Source organism: Sceloporus undulatus, chromosome 2, assembly GCF_019175285.1.
Source record: "Sceloporus undulatus isolate JIND9_A2432 ecotype Alabama chromosome 2, SceUnd_v1.1, whole genome shotgun sequence".
Lineage (NCBI taxonomy): Eukaryota > Metazoa > Chordata > Lepidosauria > Squamata > Phrynosomatidae > Sceloporus > Sceloporus undulatus.
Genome location: NC_056523.1, coordinates 122,611,221 through 122,638,043, shown reverse-complemented (window position 1 = coordinate 122,638,043; position 26,823 = coordinate 122,611,221). Strand labels below are relative to the sequence as shown.

General features: G+C 42.5%; 2 protein-coding genes across 7 annotated transcripts in view; one reads left to right on the top strand and one right to left on the bottom strand.

Moving 5' to 3' along the window:
- PWWP2A (PWWP domain containing 2A) overlaps positions 1 to 9,690 on the bottom strand; it is a 35,994-nt gene extending 26,304 nt beyond the window's left edge. For all 5 annotated transcript variants that reach the window (XR_006101714.1, XR_006101715.1, XM_042447371.1 and 2 more), the window contains exon 1: positions 9,022 to 9,690. Coding sequence is in view for 3 of the 5 variants with exons in the window: in XM_042447371.1 (XP_042303305.1) it covers positions 9,022 to 9,629 (608 nt within the window). In the remaining 2 variants the exon portion in view is untranslated. The remainder of the gene's footprint in view (positions 1 to 9,021) is intronic.
- Positions 9,691 to 11,129: 1,439 nt separating this feature from the next.
- FABP6 (fatty acid binding protein 6) overlaps positions 11,130 to 26,823 on the top strand; it is a 49,403-nt gene continuing 33,709 nt past the window's right edge. Inside the window, exons 1-4 of one of the 2 annotated variants that reach the window (XM_042447287.1) lie at positions 11,130 to 11,435; positions 13,478 to 13,606; positions 21,258 to 21,305; positions 24,978 to 25,045. In XM_042447287.1, the coding sequence (XP_042303221.1) occupies positions 21,292 to 21,305; positions 24,978 to 25,045 (82 nt within the window). In that variant the 5' untranslated portion in view covers positions 11,130 to 11,435; positions 13,478 to 13,606; positions 21,258 to 21,291. The remainder of the gene's footprint in view (positions 11,436 to 13,477; positions 13,607 to 21,257; positions 21,306 to 24,977; positions 25,046 to 26,823) is intronic. The other variant, XM_042447288.1, reaches the window with a different exon arrangement.

Sequence of the window (26,823 nt, the reverse complement as noted above, 5' to 3'; positions counted from 1 at the left end):
CATTCACTTGCATTTTGGGGTTGAAAATGGGGCCAGGGGCAGATCATAACCTGCACTCACCCAAATGCCCCCCCCCCCACACACACACAAAAGAGGTTTTAAATTTTGACGTGCACACTTTGGGGCATTTTGTGCCTGGCTCTTTAAAAAAAGGAGGGGGGGAAGCACACTTCCGATGCCCCTGCAAACGTCACCTATGATGATTGCTTGATTGACAGAAGGCGCCCTGAGTTAAACCCGATAAGGCATTTGGGTTAAAATGCCCCTCAATCGTAGTGGGCACTTGCTCACGGAGATATTCGGGGGAGGGGCATCCAGATCTACCCAGTTCCACCCACGTTAACTGGGCCAGTGGGAATGGGGCCTCAGACAGCTTAAACTGCAACCACTTTTGCACAGTTAGTATCAAAAGTGTTACGAGATCCCTTTGTATACTGAATTCCAAACTAACACACCCATGTCTCTGAATGTTACACATCAATTAGTGGTGGCAAAGCCCAATGACTGAAGATAAGCCTAATAGAAAATTCAAGAAACTTGGGAGTCATTTCTGACTCAATTTTCAAAATTCCTATGAGAGCAGGAGCAGAGGTCTGGCATTTACAAATCCTTTTAAGATACGCCCTTGATCTCAGTTCTTTTGGAACAATAATCTGTGTCTCCCAAGTATGACAATAAACACTGGTAAAAAAGCTTCAGTGAAGAATGAACAATGAAATACAAGGCTAAAGAAACTAGACACATTTAACATAAAAAGAAGAGTGCTTGTATATATCTATAGTTTTTGTGGACTTCTCTTAATAAAGAAAAATCTTCATCAGGATTACTGAAAGACATGTGGGAAGAAGCAAGTCAGCTGATTTATGATGGCTTCCGTTATATTCAAGCTTCAGTTAATATTTAAATTTCTGAAAAGACTATGCACCAAGATGAAAATTTAAAACCAGGATGCAATAAACATCTGGATCATATGTCAGGGCTAGAAAGTGAATGCACTAAGCAATCTGAAAAAGGACAGTAAACCAAAAGATCCCAAGGTTTGTTAATGAGAGTATCTTGCTCCAAAGAGGCCTTTCAAGATTCAGGTTGCTCCTAGGGAACATTTGAAAGAAAAAAAGAAAACAGATACCACAGATTAGAAACTGCCAAGTACTTTTTCATTCAGGAAGAAAATACTGGGGACCTGTTCCATATAGTTCACTTGCCCATGAGGTAATCTGGAGCATCCACACAACATGCTGATCACATAAATAACAAGCTTTGTGGATGCTTGAGTCCCCTTAAACACAAATGGTGTCTCTTATATAAAATGGCAAAATGAAAGTTTGCTATTTGGAATGTATACTTTTTTTTACTATTTTCAAGCCGTGGATGCTTGAATCCGTAGATTTAAAAAATCTGTGAATAAGGAAGGCTGACTGTATAAACTTCAGTATGATTACTGATACATGGATGACACATCTGGAAGTTATTACTGAAACAATTCACAGCACAAGGGACAGAAGACCTACAGAACATCTACTGTACAAATGACTAAGACTTGGAATTCAGAAGACCTGTGTACCTCAGTTAATGAATCATAGAATTGGAAGAGACCACAAGGGCCATCCAGTCCAACCCCATTCTGCCATGCAGGAAATCCCAATCAAAGCATCCCCGACAGATGGCCATCCAGCCTCTGCTTAAAGACCTCCAAGGAGGGAGACTCCACGGCCGAAGAAGTGTGTTCCACTGTCTAATAGCTCTACTGTCAGGAAGTTCCTCCTAATGTAAGGTGGAATCTCTTTCCCTGTAGCTTGCATCATTGTTCGTGTTCTAGTCTCGAGCAGCAGAAAACAAGCTTTTCCATCCTCAATGTAACACCCCTTCAAATACTTAAACAGGGCTATCATATCACTTCTAGCCTCTTAATGAAGTTGATTACATTCCTGGGTGTTATTTCTTTAACAGAAAATGTGTTACCAGAGGCTGAAATACATGAAAATAATTGGACAGTTCTACACCACAAAAAGGAACAGTTCAAAGCTAACAATAGCACGTGTGAACTGAAACAACCAGGTTGGTAAGCCTGCGTAAGTGAATCAGAGAACAGTTGGAAGAGACCACATGGACCATCAGGTCCAACACCCCTTCCATGCAGGAATCCAGCCTCTGTTTAAAAGCCTCCAAAGAAGGGGACTCCAGCACTCTCAAGGGAGTGTGTTCCACTGTCAAACTCTCGTTGGGAGGTCTCTTAGTTGAGGTAGATTTGCTGTATTTGCAACCACTGCTGTGTCAGTCTCAGCAGCAGAAAACAACCTCCATCTTCAGTAGACATCCTCTCTATTTAAAAATATATTTGTTTATATCCGCTACCAAGATCAAGCAGAACAGCATACATGACAATGCTAATTGCCCCAACAGTCTGGGTACTTTGCGACGAAGATGCAGCGTCGAGCTTGGCCCTTTTGTCTTAACTCGCACGTGGTTTTGAGTGAATGGCTGCAGTACAGGCATAACCACTGCGCCACCAGGGCATTCCAATAATATTTGTTTTATTTATATACCGCTATCCAAAGATCAAGCGTGAAGCAAGTAAGCTAATAGCAAGTAAGCTATGTGCCCCCAACAGTCTGGGTACTCATTTAGCTCCACCTCGGAAGGATGCAAGCCTGAGTCGAGCTGGGCCCTTTGCGGCTTGAACTCGCAACCTTGTGGTCTTGAGTGAATGGCTGCAGTACAGGCATTTAACACACTGCGCATCTCTTAACCTTCTCTTCCCCAGGCTAAACAAACCAGCTCCCTGAATCACTCCTCATGGGCATGGTTTCCCAGACCTTTCAGCAAACAAAAGTGAACAAAAAAAAAATGACCCTCTTAACATGTTGTTGGTAACTGGTGGCAGTTTATCTGTTTTCCCTCTTCTGTTTGCTGTTCACACAAGCTAGTAAAGAATGTGGGACAGCTACTTTTACTTGTCTTTTGTAAGAACAGTCAATGTTTTTGCACGACATTGCAGGCTCAATGCTGCAACCTGATAACAAAATTCGGTGCTACTCCAGCCCTCCCTTACCATCCTCCAGTGCCAATACTACAAAAAAATTTCCAGTTAAACAGAGGATAACCAGAAAAAGGTGGGGGGCTGGGCAAGTATAAAAACACTTGTAAAAAAACAATTCTTTGTCAGAGCTTTGTTAACTGAGGTATTGCACAAGCCCAACAGGGAACATCTGTTTCTTAAAGAAGCAAGAAAGTTGTATTACCAGAATTACAAAATGTACTGCATGCTCCATGAAAACCAAAGATTCAGTCATGATCTATAGTGTTGACCTAACACTTATTTAAAGCAGAATAATTTATCTGTATAATTACAATTTTAAAAATACTTTTATTGGCTAAAATGGTTGGACGGTTCCTCAACAAAAAAAACTTCCTCACCACACTTTAAATACAAGCCCATCACTGAGGGAAGCAAAACAGTCAATTCCACCTTAATAAAGAGGAATGCGAACCCACCATCAAAGAACACGACAAGATCCTTTGCCGGAGGGACAGCAACACATTTTGTTTCCCCCCATCTGTGGTTTGTGTACCCTTCAATCTGTAGGGGGAAATCTCGGGCTATATTGACCACCAAACCATTTAGACAATAAAGGAAGAGTAATCCAAAGCCAAATGTTCTAGATGGGATCAGAAACATACAATGGCATTTTATAGAAATTAAGCAATCTGAACGTCCTAGTTGCTATGCTCCCGGTCTCAACAACAACCAAAAATCAATAAAATGCCAGATCACAGAAGCCAAAGGGGAATGTTTTTACCTCTTTAAAGTCATGAATAGAATCTAGCAGTACTAGTAATTTGTAACTTGGTTTAACTACTCTCCTTAGATTCAGTATGGCTTAAACAAACACCTAGGATTGATGAGTAAAGAGCATAACCACAATTGTTAAGTAGCACTGTGAACAACCAGTTTTGTCTTCTTGCTCTACTGTATTGGGTTGTACACAGAATGAATGTGATTCATTACAAATTCTATGGTTTGGGTGCATTTCAGAGAATCATTTGTAAAGAGTAACAAAAAATTTATTTTGAACTTTTTTCCCTATCTCATGGGCAGATAGGCTTCAGGCTTTATGGCGGGTTACAGACTGCCATTAAAGTACGGAGTCAGTCCGACTAGGGTTAGGAAGGTGTGGTGCTTCCCACCCCCCAACCCTAGTACGGACTGAGTCCCTACAAAATGGCGGCTCCCCTCCACATGGGGACCGCCATGACGACGTCACGACCGCGCCACCTCTATACGGGGCAGCGCGGACGTGATCTCGTCGGTCCAGCCAGGCGCTAGTGCGCCCTTTGCGCAGACCAGGAAGGAGCTCCGTTTGGAGCTCCTTCCTGGTTTGCAGCGCCGCTTTGCGTTGCTGGCGCAGCCTTCAGATGGCTGCGCCCAGCGAAGCAAGGGAGAAAGGGACCAAGCGGCCCGTTTCTCCTCCCCCCGCCGCAACATGGTGTCTTGGGGCTTGAAGCCCCAAGGACACCCCTTTCCAGCCGGGGAAGGGGCCTTTTGCCGCTCCCAGCAGCCTGAAAAGCGGCGAATCGGGGCCTCAGTGGCTGCCATTCTAACAACTGAGGCCCAGATACACCGGGGAAAGGGGCGGGTACAGCCCCCCAAATGGGAGTCGTAACCCACCATAAAATCAAGCTTTGTGGTTCCTTCGAATTTCAAGTTCCATCATCAGACCCTCGGAATACAGTGTTCTGAGCACAGGAATCTCTGTAAAAAAAATAATTGACCTTATAACCCCGTAAGTTAAAACTCCAACCTGATTACCTAAAGTTTACTTTTCAGCAAGGTAACTGTGTAGGAGGGGTAAAGGGAGCAATGGGAAATGCTGCCAATCATTCAACTCCCAAAAATTATTAACCTTTTTTATATACAGTGCTGTAAATTTAAAATCAACACAAACTATCTTCACCCATCCATCTACCCAATACTAAACGGCAAGAGAATGCTGCAACATCTTTGAAACAGATGAAACATCAATGCTTCCCACTGCGAAACACTTGAATTGGTTTATGTAAGTTTATGAAGAAAACAAGGCATGTTTCTAATCTCTGGCTGTGTGCAGAATATACCAAACAACAAAAGGTGGCAATACAATGCATGTGAACTTGACTGCACTGTACGCATAATTGATGTAAGATTGTAAGAAAAAACTGTTTAGTTTTAATTCCTTCTTTTACAGGCTTGGATTGCTTTTTCCATCTGACCTAAGTAAGCGCTTGTTACTTGATTTCAAGCCACTTGACTTCTCCTGTATATTTGGACTTCACACCTGCAAAAGAAGAATAAGGTAAAACACACCATGAAGGACATGAATACTAAAACAGGTCTTAAAAGACGGTCACTTCAGCCATTCGTTATGAACAAATACACACAGTATAAAGGTAAGATGGAAAAATCAATGTTTACAAGCAAGCACATCTGACATTTCACTGTGGATTACAGAAAACCATACAAACTGATAACTCTAGGAAGCTAAGGCAAATTTGTATAGCAGTTTAAAACTTTGTGAAAGTACTAGAAGGTTTCATAACAGAAAAGAAATTCATCTTTTTCTCCCAGCCCACTGGGGGCACATGACCTATAAAGTGGTACCCCCGGGAACGAAATTTCCCGGGTTACGAAAAAAATCCTGAAAAAACTGTTCCGGGTTACGAAGGTATTTCGGGTGACGAAAAAAAATTTGGTGCTTTCGGCGCCTTTCCGCACGAAACGCGGCTTCGCTATTAGCGCCTATGGCTTTTCGGCTTAGAAGATTCGGGTACGAACGCGGCGGCGGAACGAATTAAATTCGTACCCGGGGTACCACTGTAGTTACAAAGAACAATACTTACCTTATACAATTAAAAATGGGCAAAGAACCCATACAACCGGCCTGGTATCACAGCAAAATTCACTAAACTGCCCAAAACGTCTAATTAATAACTAAAAATAAATTGTTAACTACTCTTGTAGGACGCTGGGTGGCGCAGTGGTTAAATGCCGGTATGGCAGCCATCACTCAAAACCACAAGGTTGCGAGTTCAGACCACAAAAGGGCCCAAGCTGCAACCAGGCTTGCATCCTCCGAGGTCGCAAAATGAGTACCCAGACTGTTGGGGGCAAATGTTAGCTTACTGCTTATAGCTTACTTGCTGTTCACCGCTATGAATCTTTGGAATAGCGGTAATATAAAATAAACAATTATTATTATATTATTATTATTATTAAGCTCATAACACGGGTCAGATCTATCAAACTACACCTTCTAGAGTTAATGGTTTATATCCAGCTTAGATGTAATGGTTTATATGCGTAGGAGTGTGTGTGCTTATGCACTTCAATTCTCCTGCTGACTTTTGGCAACCCTATAAATTTCACAGGGTTATCTTAGGTAAGGTAAGGAATACTCAGAAGTGGTTTTGTCAGTTCCTTCCTCTGAAATAGAGCCTACAGGAAGTGGTATTCATTGGTGGTCTCCCAGTCAGGCACTAAGCAGGGCTGATCTTGCTTAGTTTCCAACATCAGGAATAATGGTGGCATAAAGGTGGTGCCTTTAGGATAGTTAGGCCCTACCTAGCTTTATGTTTTTACCAGCAAGAAAGTCAGTTCTGCCATAAGGGAGAGCTTGTCCATAATGCAACCCTGCAAAACCTGCTACTGAAAGATGAGGGAACCCAGCTAAAGTGATCCTCAGGAAAGATGGAATCCACTTGCATAACACTGGAAGACACTTTCTAGTTTAAGGAAACTAGCAGCATGATGCAGAAAGCAGTTCAATTTGAACACAGGTTCAACTCTACTTTCTTCAGTGAAGCAGAGATAACCCTGACTAAAACAAACATATCCTTTTGTATGGTGAATAACTATTAAGAATTTATAGTTGTCCTCTTCTTTTGGTCTTTAGTTTATTTTCCCTACTCGCCAAGAGTGGCACCAGGGAAACTACTGTATGCCAAATAGTGTTTTATAAATCAGTGGTTCTCACATGAGAGATAAGTATCCCAAGTAAGTGCAGACTATTCTTAGGGAAATCTCAAACTCCTCTGTGGCTCCCCTTGCTTTTCTTTACCCACTGTGTTAATTGGTAATATTGTGCAACCTGGAAGGTCTGCTCCTTTTATAAAGGTCCAAACTGATTTAAACCTTAAGTTGAATGTAGGCCCTTATATGAGAGACAACAAAAGTGCCTGGAGGTACTTAATTTACAAAACTGAATGAAAACAAAACAAAACAAAACAAATGCACATGAATTAGTCCTGGAACTTTAAGAAGGTTCACACTTTTTAAAAATTAAGAACTGAGGCAATGTTCTTATAACTGTGGCTAAAAACATTCCTCAGGATCCTGCTGCCCAGCCCAGCACTTGAGAAACTGCTGCTGCACACATCTAACATGCTGCATCTTTGGAAACAAGGAAAAACTTCTACCTTTATTATACCTTTATTAAACATACATATAGGCCTGCATTCATCTCAACAAGTACACCATGGGAAGGGCAAGAAAGTCTATTTTTAATATAGTCAGATGCATATCTAGATATTGCAGGCTTGGAATCTCTCCCCCTTGCAACCATAATACTACTGTATATGTGTCACTGAGAATATTTACAAATCTGCTCTGAGATGGTGTATGAACCCTAGAAAAGATGTTCTCTGTATCAGAGCTAATCAAAGTGGTAGTCTCTGAGCCACTACACTTTTATAGTTGTGCTATTCCACTTTTACTGTCCTGGCTGCCTCCTGTTGCATTCTGGGGTTTGTAGTTCACTGAGTCCTAAGAACTTCTCTGGTGTTCTTTCTGCCTCTTCCTAAACTACAAGCCCCAGACTGCAACAGGAGGCAGCCAGGGCAGTACAAGCGGAATAGCAGTACTCTAAAGAGTGCAGTGTGGTAATCTCATGTGTCTCATGGAAAAAACTAATTGTCAGTCCTCATAATATCAGATAATCTGGCAAGCACTGCTCTATGTGAGCTTTTTCCCCTGCAGGAAAATAGTGTACCTTGCCACTTAAGAACGACATAACTTTTGATGCCTGCACTGGGAAGCCAATGCACACAGCAGCTTCCCCAGATATGCACACGAAGCAAGAAACACGCTCATTTGCAAAAAGTCTTCTTACTTCTGAGATTCAGTTGTGGGAAAGGAGCAACTATGCCAAGGAGCAGTCAAACGCCACTGGTAACAGAAAGGATAAGATTAACACCACACAAGTTAGAATACAAGCCTGTTGCCCGATTTTTCATAATATAAACGTCATGTGCAAATGCTTTATGAAAAATAAGGCAGTACACTCGTGTTCTAACTTCTATGGGAGTAATGCACATGGTGTTTAATACTAAAAATAGGGCAGTACATATTCTCCCTTGCATGGGGTCAATGCGCATGATCCATAATGCATTATGAAAAATAGGGCAATATGCTTGTATTCCAACTTGAATGGGGCTAATGCGCATGATGCTTATGTTATGGAAAATAAGGCAGTAAGGCCTCATTCTGCCTTGTATGCATTTCATGCCCGTGGTTTTTATCTTATTTAAAAGAAGGTCCTATTTTGCTTGGAGTTCAAGACTGCGTTTATATTAGGAAAAACCAGGCCCTTGCTCTAACTTGTCTGGGGGAAGGCATGGCTTTTCTTCTACGATGCTATGATTGTGAAAACCCAACACCCATCTCTTGATGGCGCTGGCACGGAGTGAGAAGCCCCAACCTCCAGCTGGGGAGGGAAGGGGCCCACACAGGAAGAGGAGATCTCCTGAAGGTGCCCTCCAGGATCCACTCAGCGGGAGAGGCCTTGGGGTACCCCCTCAGACTCGCACCCTCCTCGCCTCAGGCGAAGGCAGCAGGGAAGAACCAATGCCGAAAGGGCGACCTGGGCACGAGGGGAATGGGAGGAGGAGAGAGGCACTCTGGCCTGGCTCTGACCGGGAGGGAGAGGCAGGCGCCCTCCTCCGAAGGAACCACGCGGCCTCTCCCCTCCTCCTCCCTCCTTCCCTCACCTTTTGGAGAGGTCCATGAGGACCCCGGAGAAGAGCTTCTCCCCGAACCGGAACGAGACCACCAGGGCGTCCTCGATGATGTGATCCAGCGTCACCAGCACCTCCGAGCCAGGAAGCAGCGGCACCGTCGGGGGCGTCGTCGACAATGCGCCCGCCGCCTCCTCCTCCTCCTCCGCGGGGACCTCCGCCTGCCTCCCAGCAGCATCGCCGGGCTCCTCCTCCTGCTGCTCCCCTTCCTCCTCCGGCCGGGGCAGCTCCTCCCTGGGCTCCGCGGGCGAGGAAGGCAGCGGCGGCGGGGGCGGCTCTTCCTCCTCCCGCTCCTGCTCCCGGCGCTCCTGGGTGAGGCCGGGCTCTCCCTCGGGGCCTGGTCCGGGCTGGGCCTGGGGCGGGAGGGCTTCCACAGGGCTCCTGGGCGGCGTTGGCGGCTCCTGGGCCTCCGCTCCTGGCGCCGGCTGGGGCTCCTCCCTGGCCTCGAGGACGGCCGACTCCGCTGCGGCCGGAGTGCCTTCCGGGAGCGGGTCCGCGCCGGCCTCGCTGCCCGGCATGGGCTCGGCCTCGCCGGCTCCCGCATCACCCGGCACCGCCGCAGTCGCAGCCACGGCCGCCATTTTCTCCGCTCTCCCTGCTGCTGCTTCCTTCTCCTCCTCCTCGATAGCCGCGGCCTCCTTCGCCCGCCTGCGCGCCCGGGACGGCCCCCTCCCTGCGCCTCGGATTTCTATTGGGCCGCGCGGGAGTCCATCAAGGGCGGAAACAACTTCCCATTGGTCCAAGGGAGGAAACGTTGGGTCTCGAGAGCAGGAAGAGGAAAAAGGAGGCGGGGCCACGGATATCTCTGTGTCGAGAGAGATCAAAAGGGGGCAGGTTAATGAGCGGCGGCCCTTTTGCTGTTCGGGGAGGAGCTTAGAGGCGCGCTAAGCCCGCCTGCCTCGCTCCGATTGGTCGCGGCGGATGCCTGTCGAAAGGAATGTTTGAGCACCACAGAGGAGGTGCTCTTAGAATTATTGCGCATGCTGCGTCCGCACTGCATCAATAACCCCGGTTTGGTGCCACTTTGGCTGCCGCGCTTCCATGGTATGGGATTCTAGGGATTGTGGCAAAGCTCTGGTGCCCCAACAACAAACCACAGTTCCCAGAATTTCCATAGCATGGAACCCTGAGCTGCATCCGCACTGGAGAAATAACCTGGTTTGGCACCGCTTCAACTCGTTGTCTGGCCCAAGGCTATGGAATTCTGGGAGTTGGAGTTTGTTGTGGGCCAGGAGCGGAGCAGAGCTACACTCGGTCCCACAACAAACTCCAACTCCCAGAATTCCATAGCACTTGAGCCATGGCAGTCAAAGCGATGCCAATGTGGGTTATTTCTGCAGTGTGGATGCAGCCTCAATGTTGGAAGACAGGCAGGAGGAGTATAAAGTTTAAAGAGCAACAGGAAGACCCAGGAGGCACCTCCAATGCAGGGGAGCAGGACAGCCACAAAAATGGTTATCTCTAGTCCAAAACGCACTGCAGAAATAATCCAGTTTGAGACTGCTTTAACTGCCCTGACTCAATGCTAGGAACCCTGGGAACTGTGGTTTTTGTGAGCCATTTCGCTTTCTCTGTCAGAGAGCTTTAGTGCGGCAATAAACTACAATTCCCAGAATTCCCTATTGATCCAGGGCAGTTAAAGCAGTCTCAAACTGGATTATTTCTTCAGTGTGTGTTTTGGACTGTTGTCCTCGAAACAACATACAAACAACACAGGGCAGGCCCTTTCCTTGCAGGTTGTGGCTGCTTTCTGAAGGCTGGAAAATCAAAAGGAAAAGGTTTATTGTAAAGAAACCAAAATAAACCCCCAAATAAAAAGTTTTTGTAGAAATGGCCCTGGGGTCCTTCTTTCAGCAGCACCTTTGAGAGTAACAAAGGAAAGCTGGGCCAGGGTGACCGGATGTCACAACTGCAAAGGAGGACAAGGCACCACAAAATGTAGGACATTGCAAAACAAACACTAAAAACATATAAATTCAGGCTGCAGTTTGAGACCGCTTTAACTGCCCTGGCTCAATGCTAGGGGATTCTGGGAACTGTACTTCTGTGAGACATTTAGCCTTCTCTGTCTGTCAGAGAGCTCTGGCGCCACAATAAACTACAATCCCCAGGACTCCCTAGCACTGAACCAGGGCAGCTAAAGCAGTCTCAAACTGGATTATTTCTGCAGTGTGCTTTGGAGACAAGCCCGTAACCCACTGCACATACAGTAGCAGTGGCATTACAAACTGACCTTTTTTTAAAAAATGCTGTCTCTATATATATCCATAAAAATGCCAAAGAGTTGGACTGAGGACCTGCTCTGGCTCCAGCTGCTAAAAGTTTGGAAAGAGCTTTTTAAAACCATCTCCTTTGTCTGGCCTGGGAAAAGGATAAAGATGGCAGAGGTAGGCAGATGTTGTGTGTAAAAAGCCTTCAGAATGGTGCCTGGCTCTGCTTTTGTAGAAGGGGACAGATGTGTTGCCACTCAGAAACCAAACTCTGATCCTTGCAGATTAGCTGCCCATTTGCTCACATTCATCATCTATCTCTTGTGCCCTTAAGGCGACTCAGCCATTGCTCCTTTGTCTCAGATCCTAGGTGTAATCTGATGCCTGCAGCAGTTTCTAGTGACTAATTCAGTCTCCATTTTGAGATTGGATCTGAAAGGCAGAGCTCATAGGAACAATGTTGGGCCTATTTTTAATTTCCTTTTTGTGGCTTGTACGTTTGCCTCTTCCCCAGCCTTTTGTGCCACCTAGCTTCATGGAGACTTCTGGAAAACCAAAAGCTTGTTTGCTGGGTGTTAAATGTTTGTTGGTCCCAATAAAGTTAGCAGCCATATGTGAATTTGTATTTTTTCTCACACACACAGACTAGGATGTTTGTCTTTGTTTTTTTATGTGCCAAGTTGTTTTGTTCCTGTTGGCTCTCTTTGGTCAAATCTGCACTGCAGAAATAACGCAGTTTGACACCACTTTAACTGCTCAGTGCTTTGGAATTCTGGGATTTGTAGTTTTGTGAGTTGTTTAGCCTTCTCTGTCAGGGAGCTCTGGTGTTGCAATAAACTACAAATTCCAGGATTCCATAGGATGGAGTCATGGCTGTTAAAGTGGTGTCAAAGCGGATTAGGCCTCCCCATGCTTCCCCTGATGTCTTCACCCATTTTCAAGATGCAAAAATAATTTTCCCTTTCTTCGTCCTATATTACTTTTGAAAGCACTATGTAACTATTGTGGTTATATAAAACAACAACATAATCACTTCCTCAGCATGATGGCTGTCCCCCAAGTAAGGCAAGGTGCAGGGAGCCTGTTTTGAATTTTGATCAAGATGTTTGCTTGCTTCTATTCCCATCTTTCACCTGGCATGAAACTCATGCATTCTTGGCCAATGGTATGGGAGTGTGGTAGTTGAAAACAACTGGAGGTGGGAAGTTCTCCACCCTTGATTTAAAGTACACAAGGATTAAAATTAGGGACATGCACGCTGCTAATAATACCCATCTAGAACAAAATACAAACTATTTTCACACATCAGGGGAAATGTCTGCATAAATCAAAAAGAACATGAATTCAGATCAGAATGCCATATGTATGGGAGACAAAGCAGAGAACATGCAGCCCATCATCAGCCATGTTCTCCTCACCCCTTAAGATGACAGATCTCTGTGATTTGTAGAGGGATGTTGCTTTGTGACTTTACAGAAAGATTGCTGACACTGTGCTGGACAAGAAAGTGGTTTAGATATCCCTTGTACGATATAATACTAAGCAGTGGTCATCTCCAGCAGATGCCTCAACTTGTTGCTCTTTTGATCCTCAGTCTACAGGGCTTGTGGCCAGCCTGCCAGCTGAAGAACACTCGGCTGGGGGAGTTGGCTAGACAGGAATGCCAAGATACTGCGTAATGTTTTCAGCCTGTGTTGAGGCTGGCTTCTCCTTTGTAGTTATACCCAGGAGTGATGCATCGAGACTGCATTATAACATTAAATGGGAATAGAATGTGTGATTTTGAAATAAAAAAGTTTCAAAAAGGATTCTGCAATTCATTTAATGCTATGTAAGTCTGTAAGTTTGAATATTGCTCTAGTACATCTCATAGGTCTAAACTAGTCCCAACTAAAATCCCATTTAATCAATTGCTAAGTCATCAAATAGGTAAATTCCACTGACTCATTCAGTCTACTGTAGCTGGAACATGGACTTGGATTGAGGCCATAGTTTCCAACTCACAAACAAACACCTAAGCATTTGAATACTGTGGCCATAAAAGCAATCATAGTCTCTTTCATAGCAAAAGGGGTAAGGTGGCATGCAAGAGGCACCAGTATAGGGTTTGGTTGTGGTTAGTATCATTTCTGGATTAATCAAGAAACAAGAATCAGGTTTTAAATTATGTCTCTGATCTGCCACCAATTCTTGTTTGTTTGTTTGTTTTTAATCAACAGGTCAGCATTTGAGAGAATCCCATATACAAATTAATATTTCAGCATTTCCAATGGACTAGCTAGCCTCTTTTCTGCAGCTGTCATGTCCACTTGGGAAGACTCAAGGATTTTATGTGGGTGATAAAACAGGTGATAAGAAATCTGTGTCTAGTAAGGTGACTGTATTTGTGCATGCTTCAACATCAGATTTTTTCAAGAATTAATTTGTAGCAGACATATGCCAAATAACACATATAACCCTGCTCTGGAGATACTTGGCTGAGGTCACTTTCAGAAACCAACAACAACACTGGTTAAGTCCTGTAGAAATTAAAGTATGCATGGCCAAGGCATTTTTAACAATAGTTGCTTGTCCAAATGGACAGCCAGTTCTAACTTTTGAGCACCCAATGGAGATAGGTCTATATACAACTTAAGAAATGAAGAGAAATAAGACTACAAGATACTGAAACACTGAATGACATTTCAGTGAAATTGAATGGAAATGGTAGAACACAGAAGCATTTTTTTTTCTTGGAGTGTTACAAACAACGACGTCATCTTTCTGGAAAACCTCTTAACAAAATGTTTCACTCTACACTGGCATGGAAAGGGAACTCTGCATATGTTCAGAGTTGTTGTTAACTGCCCTTGGTTCATCCCCAACTCTTGGCAACCCTGTGTATAAGACATCTCCATGACCCCCATCCTCCACTGTTTTGCTTAGATCCTCTAATTTCTGGCCTGTGATCTCCCTGATTGAGTCTATCCATCTAGCATGTAGTCTTCCTCTCTTTCTGCTACCTTCCACTTTCCCTAGTATTATTGTCTTTTTCTAATGAGTCTTGCCTTCTTTTGATGTGGCAAAAGTACAACAGCTTCAATTTTATCACCTTGGCGTCCAGGGAGATTTCAGGCTTTATCTCCACAAGGACCCATTTGTTTGTCTTTTTGGCTGTCCATGATATCCCCAACACTCTTCCCCAGCACCACATTTCAAATTAGTTGATTTTCTTCTTATCTGCTTTCTTCCCTGACCAACTCCCACATCTATACATGGTGATGGGGAATACAGTGGCTTGGACAATTCTAGCTTTAGTGTTCAGTTGTATATCCTTACTCTTTAGGACCTTAGCTATTTCCTTCATAGCTGCCCTTCTCATTCCTTGTCTTCTGATTTCCTGATTGCAGTCTCCATTCTGATCAATATTTGATCTAAGACCTCTTTTAACTATTTCGATTTCCTCATTGTCTAGGTTAAATTTATTTAGTGTCTCCATGGTCATTATTTTTGTTTTCTTTATGTTCAGCATTAAGCGTGCCTTTCCACTTTCTTCTTTGACCTTCCATAGTTATTTTTCAAAGTCTGTTATGTTTTCCGCTAGTAGTATGGTGTCGTCTGCATATCTTAGATTGTTGATGCTCCTACCTCCTATCTTTACTCCTCCTTCTTCTGAGTCTAAACCTGCTTTTCTTATTATATTTTCTGTATACAGGTTGAACAAATAGGATAATAGTATACAACCTTGCCTGGCCCATTTGCCAATTGGGGACTATTCTGTTTCTCCATACTCTGTTTTAACACAGATTTCTCATCAGGACTATCAAATGTGGTGGCACTCCTATTACCTTAAGAGCCATCCATAGTTTTTCATGATCTATACAGTCAAATGCTTTGCTATAGTCTATAACGCACATGTTAATATTTTTTCTGGAATTCCTTCATATGCTTAATTAGCCATGGTATGTTTACAATGTCTTCCCTAATGCCTCTTCCTTCCCTGAACTGTGCGTGCATCTCTGGGATTTCTCCATGGATGAATAATGTCTGTGTTGCAGAATTTTTAGGGGAATTTTGCTTGTGTGGGAAATGAGTGTGATGGTCCTATAGGTGCGTTACAGACCGCCGAAAAGTGGTGGCCTGTATCCGCCCCTTTCCCTGGGTGTCGGGGCCTCAGTGGCCAGAACAGCAGCCGCTGAGGCCCCGATCCGCCACTTTCCAGGCTGCGGGGAAGCGGCAAAAGGCCCTTCCCCGCAGCCTGGAAAGGGGTGTCCTTGGGGCTTCAAGCCCCAAGGACACCCCGCGGCGGCGGGGAGGAGGAGAAAGGGGCCACTTGGCCCCTTTCTCCTCTGCGTCACTGGCACAGCCGTGTGAAGGCTGCGCCCAGCGGCACAAACCAGGAAGCAGCTCCAAAACGGAGCTCCTTCCTGCTCCGCGCAAAGGGTGCACTAAGCACCCTGGCACGGAGCGACAACGTCACATCCGCGCTGCCCTGTATAGAGGCGGCGCGGTCATGACGTCGTCATGGCGGCCCCTATGTAAATGGGGCGCCGCCATTTTGTACGGACTCAGTCCGTACTAGGGTTAGGAGGGTGCGGAAGCGGACTGACTCCATACTAAAAGGCCCGTTTGTAATGGGCCTCAGTTTCTGCAGTCTTTTCAGTCTTTTTTTTTGTAGACAGGAATGTATATTGATCCTTTCCAGTCTTTTGGCCAGTGTTTTGTGTTCCATATTTGTAGAAATATATTAGTTAGCAGTAGAATTGATTCTGTCTGTGTGGACTGTAGCAGTTCGATAAAAATATAATCTGTTCCTGGTGATTTATTTTCCCACAGTTTTTCTTACTGCAGCGTCCACCTTGTTTTTAGGATTTGGTGTTCATCTTCGTATGGTTCCTCATTCCATATGTCATTCATTTTTTCATCTCTTTTATATAACACTTCTGTATTGCATCCAATAACTTTTTATTTCTTCTTGATCTTGTAGCATGGTTTTGTTTTGTTTTTTGGTCATAGAGCATCTTGGCCCTTGGTTTGACATTCCCTTTGAGTTCTTGGATCTTATATTCAGAGGCCAGGGCATAATTTTGAATATAAGTTTAAAGCTTCCTGAATAGCATGCCACCTGCCCTGGAAATACTACTTCTTTCTTTCATTTACTGTATAGGTCTACAGCTGTTTGGGGATGGTGATACCTGCTCTCCAGATGTGCTTAGAGCTGGTTTGAATGAACCGCAGTAATCCCGGGGCCATTTTTCCTCTTCTGAGACACAGAGGCTATTATATATTTTTGCAGGAGGAGAGACAAAGCATGAGTTTGTATGATTGCACCTTTTTAAAACAGGAAATCAATACTCCTGGTGGCTTCCATGAGGATTCCCCCCCCCCTTTTTCCCTTTTGCTTCCAAATTTTCTGTGAAGGGGACTTGCACACATGAGTGGGGAGTTGCATGTGACCTGCAATCCATGTGATTACTACCCCTGACGCAGAAGGTCCAGAGGGACTCAACTAGTGATTCATCTTAGTGCTGAGATCACATTGCTCTAGAAATGAAACCTAACACAAATTAAGCCTGTATGTGTTCTGAGAAAACCAGAGTGGTGTGTGTAGGCGAATGTATGGGAAAGTAGTGAAGATGTCCATTTTCAATTGGAAACCTTTTGCTTTTTTAAATAGAAAGGGGGAGCTGAGAAAAACCTCTTAGCAGACAGAAAAAAACATTGCTGTTTTGCTATAAACATGGAATAACAAAAAGTTTATTTTCAATCTTGTCTAATTCTAGAACAATTCACATGTACCTTTAGAATTCCGGCATTAGAGGAGTCAGTGTTTTTCGATTTTATTGTGTGCTATGAAATTGTTTAGCTGTGTTATTTAAACTTCTGCAAAACAAAAATGTAAATTATATCCAAACTACCTGCTTGTCTGCCTTTCTGTCTCTCTATTTGTGTTTTTAAATCAATTTTTCTAAGACCTTAGAAAAATGCTGAGTTTTAGAGATTCTTTTTTATTTTGTTTTTTTCCCCCAGTTTATTGATGGGTAGGCAGGCTATTAAAAACCCTGCTAGAGTAATAATCTGTATAAATGTATTTGCAAGGTTGTATTCACTCCCTATTTTTAGTCGCTTTTGTCTCATTCTGAATATAAGGAATGTACACAATGGAGAAAATTCCACTCATGAGCTATTTGAATGATAATATAGATACTCAATAACAATGTCTTTAAAATTGCCCTGTCCATGGCAGGAGTACTTGGGGGACTACTTCCATAACCTGCTAAGGGAGACCATCAATTCTGAACCTATAAGAATCTGTCAATTAGAAAAGCCTCCTTTTCAGCTACTGAACTAATGGATGTGCTCCATTGGCTTAGCTCAGCATGATCCCTTTTGCTTCAGTCTCTACTTTTTTGCAGTACATGAGTGATTGTAAAACTATTCATTTCCTGCAGATAGTTAAGTCACGTGCTTTCTTTTGGGCTACTAAAACACTTTATTTTGTTTATAGTTATTTGTTTTCAAATTATACTGTACACTTATCCTTAGTCAAAGGGCAGAGAAGTGATCAAATTATACTGTACTATGAACAGTATCAGATTCTTTGAATCAGGACCAGTTCTTAATTGACTACCAATGACCCATTGAACTGAATATGACACCTGCATTTTGCATAACAACTAAATTATATTATTTGTAATTGGTTGGCTTAATTGGTTAGGTTATATTTTTTACCAAACTTTTATAATATTATTCCACTGTTACTGCTACAGCTGTGGAATCCTTGGATTTCCAGGTTGTTTTTGTTGTATGCCTTCAAGTTGTTTCCCACTTATGTCAACCCTAAGGGTTTTCTTGGCAAGTTTCTTCAGAGGGGGTTTGCCATTGCCATCCTCTGAGGCCCCGAGAGTATGACTTGCCAAAGTTCACCCAGTGGGATTTACATGTCCAAACGGGGATTTGAACCCTGATCTCCAGAGTCTTTGTCCCAACACTCAAACTACTACACCATGCTGGCTACATTTGCACTTTGTTTGTTGTTGTGTGCCTTCAAGTTGTTTCCAACTTTTGGCAACCCTAAGTGCGACGCTATCATGTAGTTTTCTTGGCAAGATTTGTTCAGAGGGGTTACCATTGCTATCCTCTAAGGCTTACCCAAGATCACTGAGTGGTTTTTATGCCCTCTGGTGCCACAACAAACTACCATTCCCAGAATTCCATAGCATTGAGCTATGGCAGTTAAAGTGGTATCAAACTGGTATATTTCTGCAGTGGGGATAAAGCCTGAGTTTGGAGCAAGTAAAGTAAGCTGAGGACAAAGGGAGAAATGGGAGAAGGAAGAAAAATTTTAATATTGTACTTTAAAAGCTAAAAAGTGGTACAACAGAAGATTAATTGGGACTGTCCCTGCCAAACTGGGACAGTTGGAGGGTATGATATACTCCTCCTTGGTTCTGAGAGATCTGTTTTAAGATCCACTTTTATAGTAGCCTTATTCTGTGGCATCAGGCAAGTCATAGACTCAGTTCAGTCAGTCTTCCAAAATGATAGTTAAGAGTTGTGGCCTTGTACACCAATATACTTCTCCACTTTTGGAGTTCTCCTGACCATTACTTACAGATCAGGCAACTGATTTCCAAAACAAAATTTCCAGTCCAATTCAATTAATGTTTTTAAATTAGAGATGAACAACTGCCACATCTGTATTCTACAGGTTTTGGACTGCAACTTCCATGATCTGTCACTGGTGGTTATGCAGGCTGGAGCTACTGAGGATTGTAGGTCAAAACACCTGGAGGACCACAGTTGTCTCCTTCTGCTTTAAGTCTTGTTTTGGTGGTAGGAATGATTACAGATCCTCTCTCATTTAGCCATGACACCAAACTAAGGCTATAAGGAAACCTGGAGACTGGGAGAATGACAGAAGAGAAGGATAAAGGCTTGTGATACAGTCATGATTCTTCAAATTTTAGCAATAGCAATAACATTTCTATACCTCTTATCAGTGCTCTTAAGCACTCCCTAAGCAGTTTACAATGTGTAAACTAAATTTTGTTAGAGAAGTTGGAATTAGACGTCTAAACCAGACTATGGTTTCTTATTCTCAGTAGTGAAATAGGAACAAAATGTTATGCAAATGATACATACAGAGTGAAGACCCAGTTTTCATCCACAAGAATAATATGAATCAATGGTCTTGAGACTTAACATTAATTTTTCTGATACAAAATAAGAGTTCCTGTTTCCCTTAGGATGCAAATAGGGTTGCCAGTTTTTCATCTAGACACTGTAACCATGCTTTTAGCAGCATCTTGATGCACACATATTAGTAGGACATAAATAAAGATTAATAATAATAATAATGTTTGTCTCTATTCTGCGATGAGTATCCTGTACTGTGAACCTTGATGATTTCTATACATTGTTATTATTAAATAAACAGGAGCATGTCAGGCCTGCAAATTCGTGTCATATTTTTCTCATCAGCTGGTATCTCTCTAGGACAGAATGATTCTGATCCAAATAAAATTTACAAAAAATACATTTTAAAAGATAGATAAGATTTCTCTAGCTTGGAGAGTAGAATATTCTGTAAATCTAGGAGGCAAAGGTAATGTCTCTTAGATGCACAAAACAGTTGTGCCATTCCATAAATGATAAGACACTAGGATGCTAGTGTCAGGACTCTTGGGGCTTCTTTTCCTTTAAGACATGCCAGGACAACTTGTTGCCCATAATCTTGCCATTCATGTATAACAGCCCACCAGGGGGATTAATAGATCTGCATTATTGTCTGTCTGCATTCTGCAATTGCAAAAATAGGGGTTATCATGTGTGTCACAGTTCATACTTGTGGTTACCTGAGTTTCACATAACAGCGGTTCACAGAAAGGTCCCACAAAGGCCATGATCTTGCCATGCAAGAATACACAACTAAAATGCTCCTGAAGTATGCCCATCCAACCTCTGTTTACAGATTTCCATTGAAGAGTCTACCACTCTCCCACTGTAATTCTCCCACTTGCAGTGCTTCAGTGAAGGAAAACAGGAACAGAGGAAGCTGCATTATTTTGACTCAAACCATTGAACCCATCTAGCCCAGTGCTGCCAATTCTGACTGGCAGCCACTGTCCAGGGATTCAGGCAGGATTCATGTATCCACATATTTATTTTACTGTATTTATTTATATCCACATATATCCATGTATATTTCTAACTGACAGTTGATTATTAAGCTTCATGCATCTCATGAAAGTGGGCTTTATTCTGCAAAAAACATATGCTATAATAAATCTTTATGGCTCTACAAGCATCTTCGTTACTGGAAGGAAATGTGAATTTTTGTCTCCCTGCCCTTGGTGTACCTTTGTAGCAATATGAAACACAAGAACTGAGGTGCGTTAGATACAAGAAGGCAGGTTTCCTCCTGCGCAGAAGTCTCTCTAGCTTTGAAAAGTTACTTTTTCAAATAGTCCCAGCATTACACACATCAGCTGTGTTAAACTCTGATTTTCATCTGATATGAAAAGATCTGCAGGGAGAAAAGTGGAAGAATATTTTTCATGAGAAACAAATGTTGTTGACACTACTGTATTTTGTTTTAGAATACAGTAGGTTTGAGTGTTGGACTACGACTCTGGAGACCAGGGTTCAATTTCCAGATCAGCCATGGAAAACCCCCTGGGTGACCTTGGGCAAGTCAGCTTCTGGGGAAGCCAATGGCAAACCTCTTCTGAACAAATTTTGCCAAGAAAACCCCATTATAGGTTTTCCTTAGGGTCTCCATAAGTCGGAAATGTCTTGAAGGAACACAGCAGATACTTTGGTTGCCCACTATTTGTCTAACTGAATCCCATTGTGGGAGAAAGACGGGATAAAAATCCTTTAATTAAATAAATACATGAAATGAAATAAGTAACTGTTAAGGGAAGTGTTCATTTTTCAATACTGAGAGTCCAACAGAATCAAAAAAATGTATGAAGAGGGCACTGCTGATGACTTACATTTTGATTTCTGATGCAGAGGGCATTGCAGATTGGGCCAACTAAGAGGAAGAATGATGTTTTTCAGGTATGGATTCTACCAGAGAAATCAATAGAATGGGTTTGGGAGAGACAAAAGTGTGATCATTTGCAATGGGGCTCCCAAACACAAAAAAAGCCATAAGGCAGCATGGTTTCTATGGTGATGCTAACCACTCCCTGGCCTACTCTTTTATTCTGCAAATTTCCGGTTCACCATTGTAATGCTGAAATGTTTATTGTTTCCTCTCTGCTAATTGCTGAGTAATGTAGTCCTGGCAAGAGGTGTCAGACAGGGGGAACAAGCTACCCAGTTTCTCTGTTTATACTCAGAGCAGTCAGAGAGAAAGAGAGAAAGAGAAATAAGTATATACTGAGCATGCTGCCCCTTTATACTCCCACCAGGTTTTTCTCCATCTATATAGAAACAATTTTGGTATGAGAAAATTTAACTTTTCCTTTTGGATAAAAAGGGAAATCATATTACCTAAGTAATGGAAGAGAGCCAGTGCGGCATAGTAGTTTGAGCATTGGACTCTGGAGACCAGGGTTTGATTTCTGCTTGGGCCTAAAACCACTGGCCGACCATGGGCAAGTCACACGCTCTCAGCCCTCAGATGGCAAACCTCCTCTGAACAAATCATGCCAAGAAAACCCCATCACAGGATCGCCTTAGGGTCACCATAAGTTGGAAACAACACACACATACTAGTAATTGAGAGCCAGTAGGTATAATGCTTACAACAGCCTTTTTCAAGCCTTTTACCTTAGAGGAATCCTTTAAATGATTTTCAGGGGTCAGGGAACCCATGCATACATAGCTACTATTAAATTATTAAAAGGGTGTTTTTCCTCCGTCACAATCTCTAGTAGAAACCCTTGCAGAATCCTAGAGTTCTAGAGGACCCTGGTCAAGAAACCCCAGGTTAGAGTCATGTAGCACCTTTGAGACTAACTGAAAAAAAGAATTTAAAGATATAGCCGGGTAAGTTTGCAGAATCAGTATAGAGAGAGATCTTGTAGCACCTTTGAGACTGAAAGAAAGAAAATTGCAGCATGAGCTTTTGTGGACTTCTGAAAAAAAGAATCTGGGAACATGACCTTTCATAGACTTGAGCCTACATTATCATCATCATCATATTTATTTGTATCCCGCTCTTTTCCCAGAACTGGGACTCAGAGCAGCTTCACAATATTAAAAAACAATACAATTAAAACATAGAAAAGTAATAAATTAAAACAGAATGAAATTGTTACAGTATTAAAATACTTCCTCAGATGCATGGGGTGGATGCATTTGAGGACATAGGCTCAAGTCTACAAAAGCTCCTGCTCCCAGTTTCTTGCCTTCAGTTAGTCTCAAAGGTGTTACAAGACCCCTTTGCATATTGATTTTCCAGACGAACATGGCCTTTGAATCCTAGGTTAGAGTGTTCACTGGGGACTGCAGGTTCCAGTCTGAAAGTCCCACTGACCAATAAAATTCACAAGGAGATTTCAGGCAACTCATTATCTCTCAGCCAAACTGCATCACAAGGTTGTGATGCTGAAAAATGGAGGAGAGCCATGTATACCAACCACTCTGAGGCATTGAAGGAAAGGCGAGAAGGAGCAAGCAAGCATTTCTATACCATCTACCATCTCCCAGATGAAAACAAGCACATGTGTGGTTGAATAACATTATTGTTGTTGTTATTATTATTATTATTATTATTATTTGGAGTATTTATACTCCGCTCTTCAGCCACAAAGGCCATCAGAGCAACTTAAATTTTTTAAATTAGACAATTCCCTGCCCTCAGGCTTACAATCTAATAAAACATGAAACAGAAGGAGAACAAGGCAAAAGTTACAAATGAGGAACACCCAAAACTGTTTTTGCAAAGAATCCTTGGAATTAATGTACTGAATTTAAGAATGCCTGAAAACCTCTACAAATAATAATAATAAAAAAAATACTGTGTGTGCACGTGTGCATGCATGCATAGAGGATAATGCTAAGTTATCATTAATCAGTTGCTGCTGTGTGTCTTCTAGTCATTCCAACTTATGACAGCCCTAAGGTGAACCTATCTCTGGGTTTTCTTGGCAAGATTTATTCAAAGAGGTTTGCCACTGCATTCCTCTGAGGCTGAGAGTGTGGTTTACCCAAGGTTATACTGTACAGTGATTTTAATGGCTGAGAAGGGATACATACTCTGGTCTTCAGAATCCAACACTAAAAAACACTATGCCACACTGGATCACATTACATTATTGTAAATTCAAAATACATTTATCAGACCCTGCTCAAAATTACAGATTTTTCCACCAAAGTCAGTGTATGACCTTCACATTCACACTTTCCACTTCAACCCAATGCACATTATACATACATCTAATTCTACATTCCCCTAACATTCATGTGGTCACTTTGAGTCAAGCAACCTTCAGATTAAAGTGCTTTTATAGGGTTTTTATTAGAGTAAACATGGGTGGAGGGAATTCTGGAATTCCGTAGAATGCCTGTAATTCTAGGTGATAAATGAAATATTAATTTTAAAAAATGTGGTTGAAAATATGATTGTCATCATGCATTTCAATAGCCTTCTAGAATTACTCTCTTAGGCGACAAACCTGTACACATTTATATGGAACAAGTCTCACTGAACTTACTGGAGCTTACTTCTGATTAGGTGTGTGTAGTAAAATAAAGGAAGAAGCAAAAGCAGAGTTACCACTGAATATTAAGAAAACAAAAATCATGATCACAGACTATTTGCATAACATTAAAATTTTATGCATGAAGACATTGAAATAGTCAAAAGCTTTCAATACCTTGACTCAGACATAAGTGAAAATGGAGGCTGTAGTCAAGAAATCAGAAGACTGAAAAAAGAGCAGCTATGAAGAAACTAGGGCAGCATCAACACTGCAAAATTAATGCAGTTTGACACCACTTTAACTCCCATGGTGCTATGCTATGGAATTCTGGGATTTGTAGTTTTGTGAGATATTTAGTCTTCTCTGTCAGAGAGCTCTGGTGCCACAAGAAGATACAAACTCCAAGATTCCATAGGATGGAGCCATAACAGTTAAAGCAATGTTAAACTGCTTTAATTCTGCAGTGTGGCAGCAGTCACAGTAAAGATCCTCAAAGTTAAATATATATAATTAAGGACTCAAATCAGGTTTGTCCATGCCATTGTGGCTCCCATTTCTATGTATGGTTGTGAAAGCTGGACAGTGAACAAAGCTGATAGGAAGATAATCGGCTCATCTGAAATGTAGGGTTGAAGGAAAAGTCTACAGATTCCCTAAACCACTAACATGACGAACGGATCTTTGAGCAAATCAAGCCTGAACTCTCCCTACAAGCCAAAATGACCAAACTGAGGTTGTCGTATTTTGGGCCTACTGTACAATGAAACAGCATGACTTGTTAGAAAAGATAATAATGCTTGTTCAAGTGGGAGGCAGTTAGAAAAGAGGGAGACTGTTTTGCAGGACCTAGAATCAGGAATTCTTCTCTGCAGCATTGGCCCTATTTTAGGGAATTAGAATCTCTCTTGGTAAGGGGGAGAGAGAGAGAGATCCATTAAAGCAAACAGATCTCTCCAGATAAAAGAAAGAGATGGGTAAAGTCTGCTTTACAGTTCTGGGGGTGCTCTAATTCAAGGGGAATCCCTTCAGTGAAAGACTTCATTTGCTGATGAAAATAACCCCAATTATATTCACACAGGCTGAAGCCAACCTCCAGGAGTAACTGCAGCATCACCTGCTGGGAAAGCCAAGACTGGGCAAGAGCAAGTAGGCAGACTGCCCCTCCTGGGCAAATTAAGGGCAAAGTAATTACCAGCATTTAGTTTTTAAAAAGGTGCTTTAGGGGCTTATCTGATGGGGGGAGGACTGGCAATTATTGTTTTCCAATGTGCCAGAGTGTGTGTTGTTTTGCCTTCAAGTAATTTTGACTTCTTACTTTATATTATAGAAAGCATTATATAATTACATTTTATATATTTTATATATTTACTATAATCTGTTTTATTCTGTATTTTGTATTTGTAGCTTTTTTTGCACTTCAGTTTACTACTATCTTTTAGTATTGTATTTTAGTATTTTATATTATTGGAGCAGTTCATTCTGTTTTAAAGCACCATGTGCATGGATGGCACTATAAAAATAAATGATAATAGTAATAATAATACTTATGGGAAACCTGTTACAGGGTTTTCTTGGCAAGTTGCTTCGGAGGGGGTTTGTCATTGCCATCCTCTGAGACTGAGAAACTGTGACTTGCCCAAGGTCACCCAGTGATTTTTCATGGCAAGCAGGAATTCGAACCCTGGTCTCCAGTCGAGTCATAGTCCAATGCTTAAACCACTATGCCATGATGGCTCATAATGTGCGAGATACTGGTGCTAAATTTGTGCCCACTGTGTACAATTGTTTATTTCTTTCCTGGAAACTTGCCAGGGACCACCAGGGTCAGGACCAGCACTTGTCCAAGGACTACGAGTAGTACTGTTTTAGAAGAAAGGAAGAAAAGGTGATTGAAAGGGGAAATTGGGAATTTTGAAAGCAAATTGAGAAGCTGGAAATGCTAAAGAGTCAATGGGGCTGTCACAGCTGATCCATGGCTCATGGAGAATATGGAGTTCCATCTGATCCCAAGCAAGGGTGAGACCTATTACAGAGAAGTTTCTTTGACTAGAACTTAAATCTCCTCAGTCCACAGGGATCAGGCAACCTTTAGGAAGGACTTTGAAAAGGCAGAATCCTGTGAGTTCATTGCACTTTTTCCAGGATTATGTAGTGAGGGAAGGCAGGCAAAATCTGCCATCTACAATCAGCCTATTCGTCCTAAGCCTGTGTTCCTGTCAGCGCAATTGCTGGGGTCCAACAACCACTGTCAGCAACTCAAACGAGTCCTGTGGTTAAATCAGACCTTTTGAGCAGAGCTAGCAATTTTAGAAGCTGAAGCGTGGCTCCAAAAGCAGTTGAGATAACAGCAACTGGATGTCTTCCAGGACCAGGAACTGAAGCAATGCAGGAACCTCCGGGGACACACAGCAAACCGATGCCAGACTTCTTCTGATAAACCACCAGAGAAGCAAAGTCTCCCGAAGTGCTCTTTATTCACAGTGCTATAATACAAATACAGATCTCCAAAACTCCAAACCATACCAAACCAACTCCTACTACAAACCCACAAGCTATCACTTGCAACCCCTGGGTTTATATAGACTCCAGACCATGTGGTCTCCCAAACCCAGTGAGTTCCCTGTTGTAACCATGACAAGTGTCCCCTGTGCAATCCAGCCAGGTGGTTTCATCATCCATGGCTACGTGCACCTAGACACTAAAGTGTGCTTGAGCCAATGAGCATCAGCTGTGCTGATCAACCTTGTCCTTCTGCTGAAATGCTCATGGTCAAACACACACACATCAAGCATTTCCCTGTGTGCTGTGTTTTAATCCTTCAAATCCCTGACAGTTCCTTCATGGCTGCTGCCACTGGCAGTGCTAGTGTAGTGATGCTGAGTTCATCTACACCGTAGAAATAATGAAGTTTAAAGTAGTTTTAA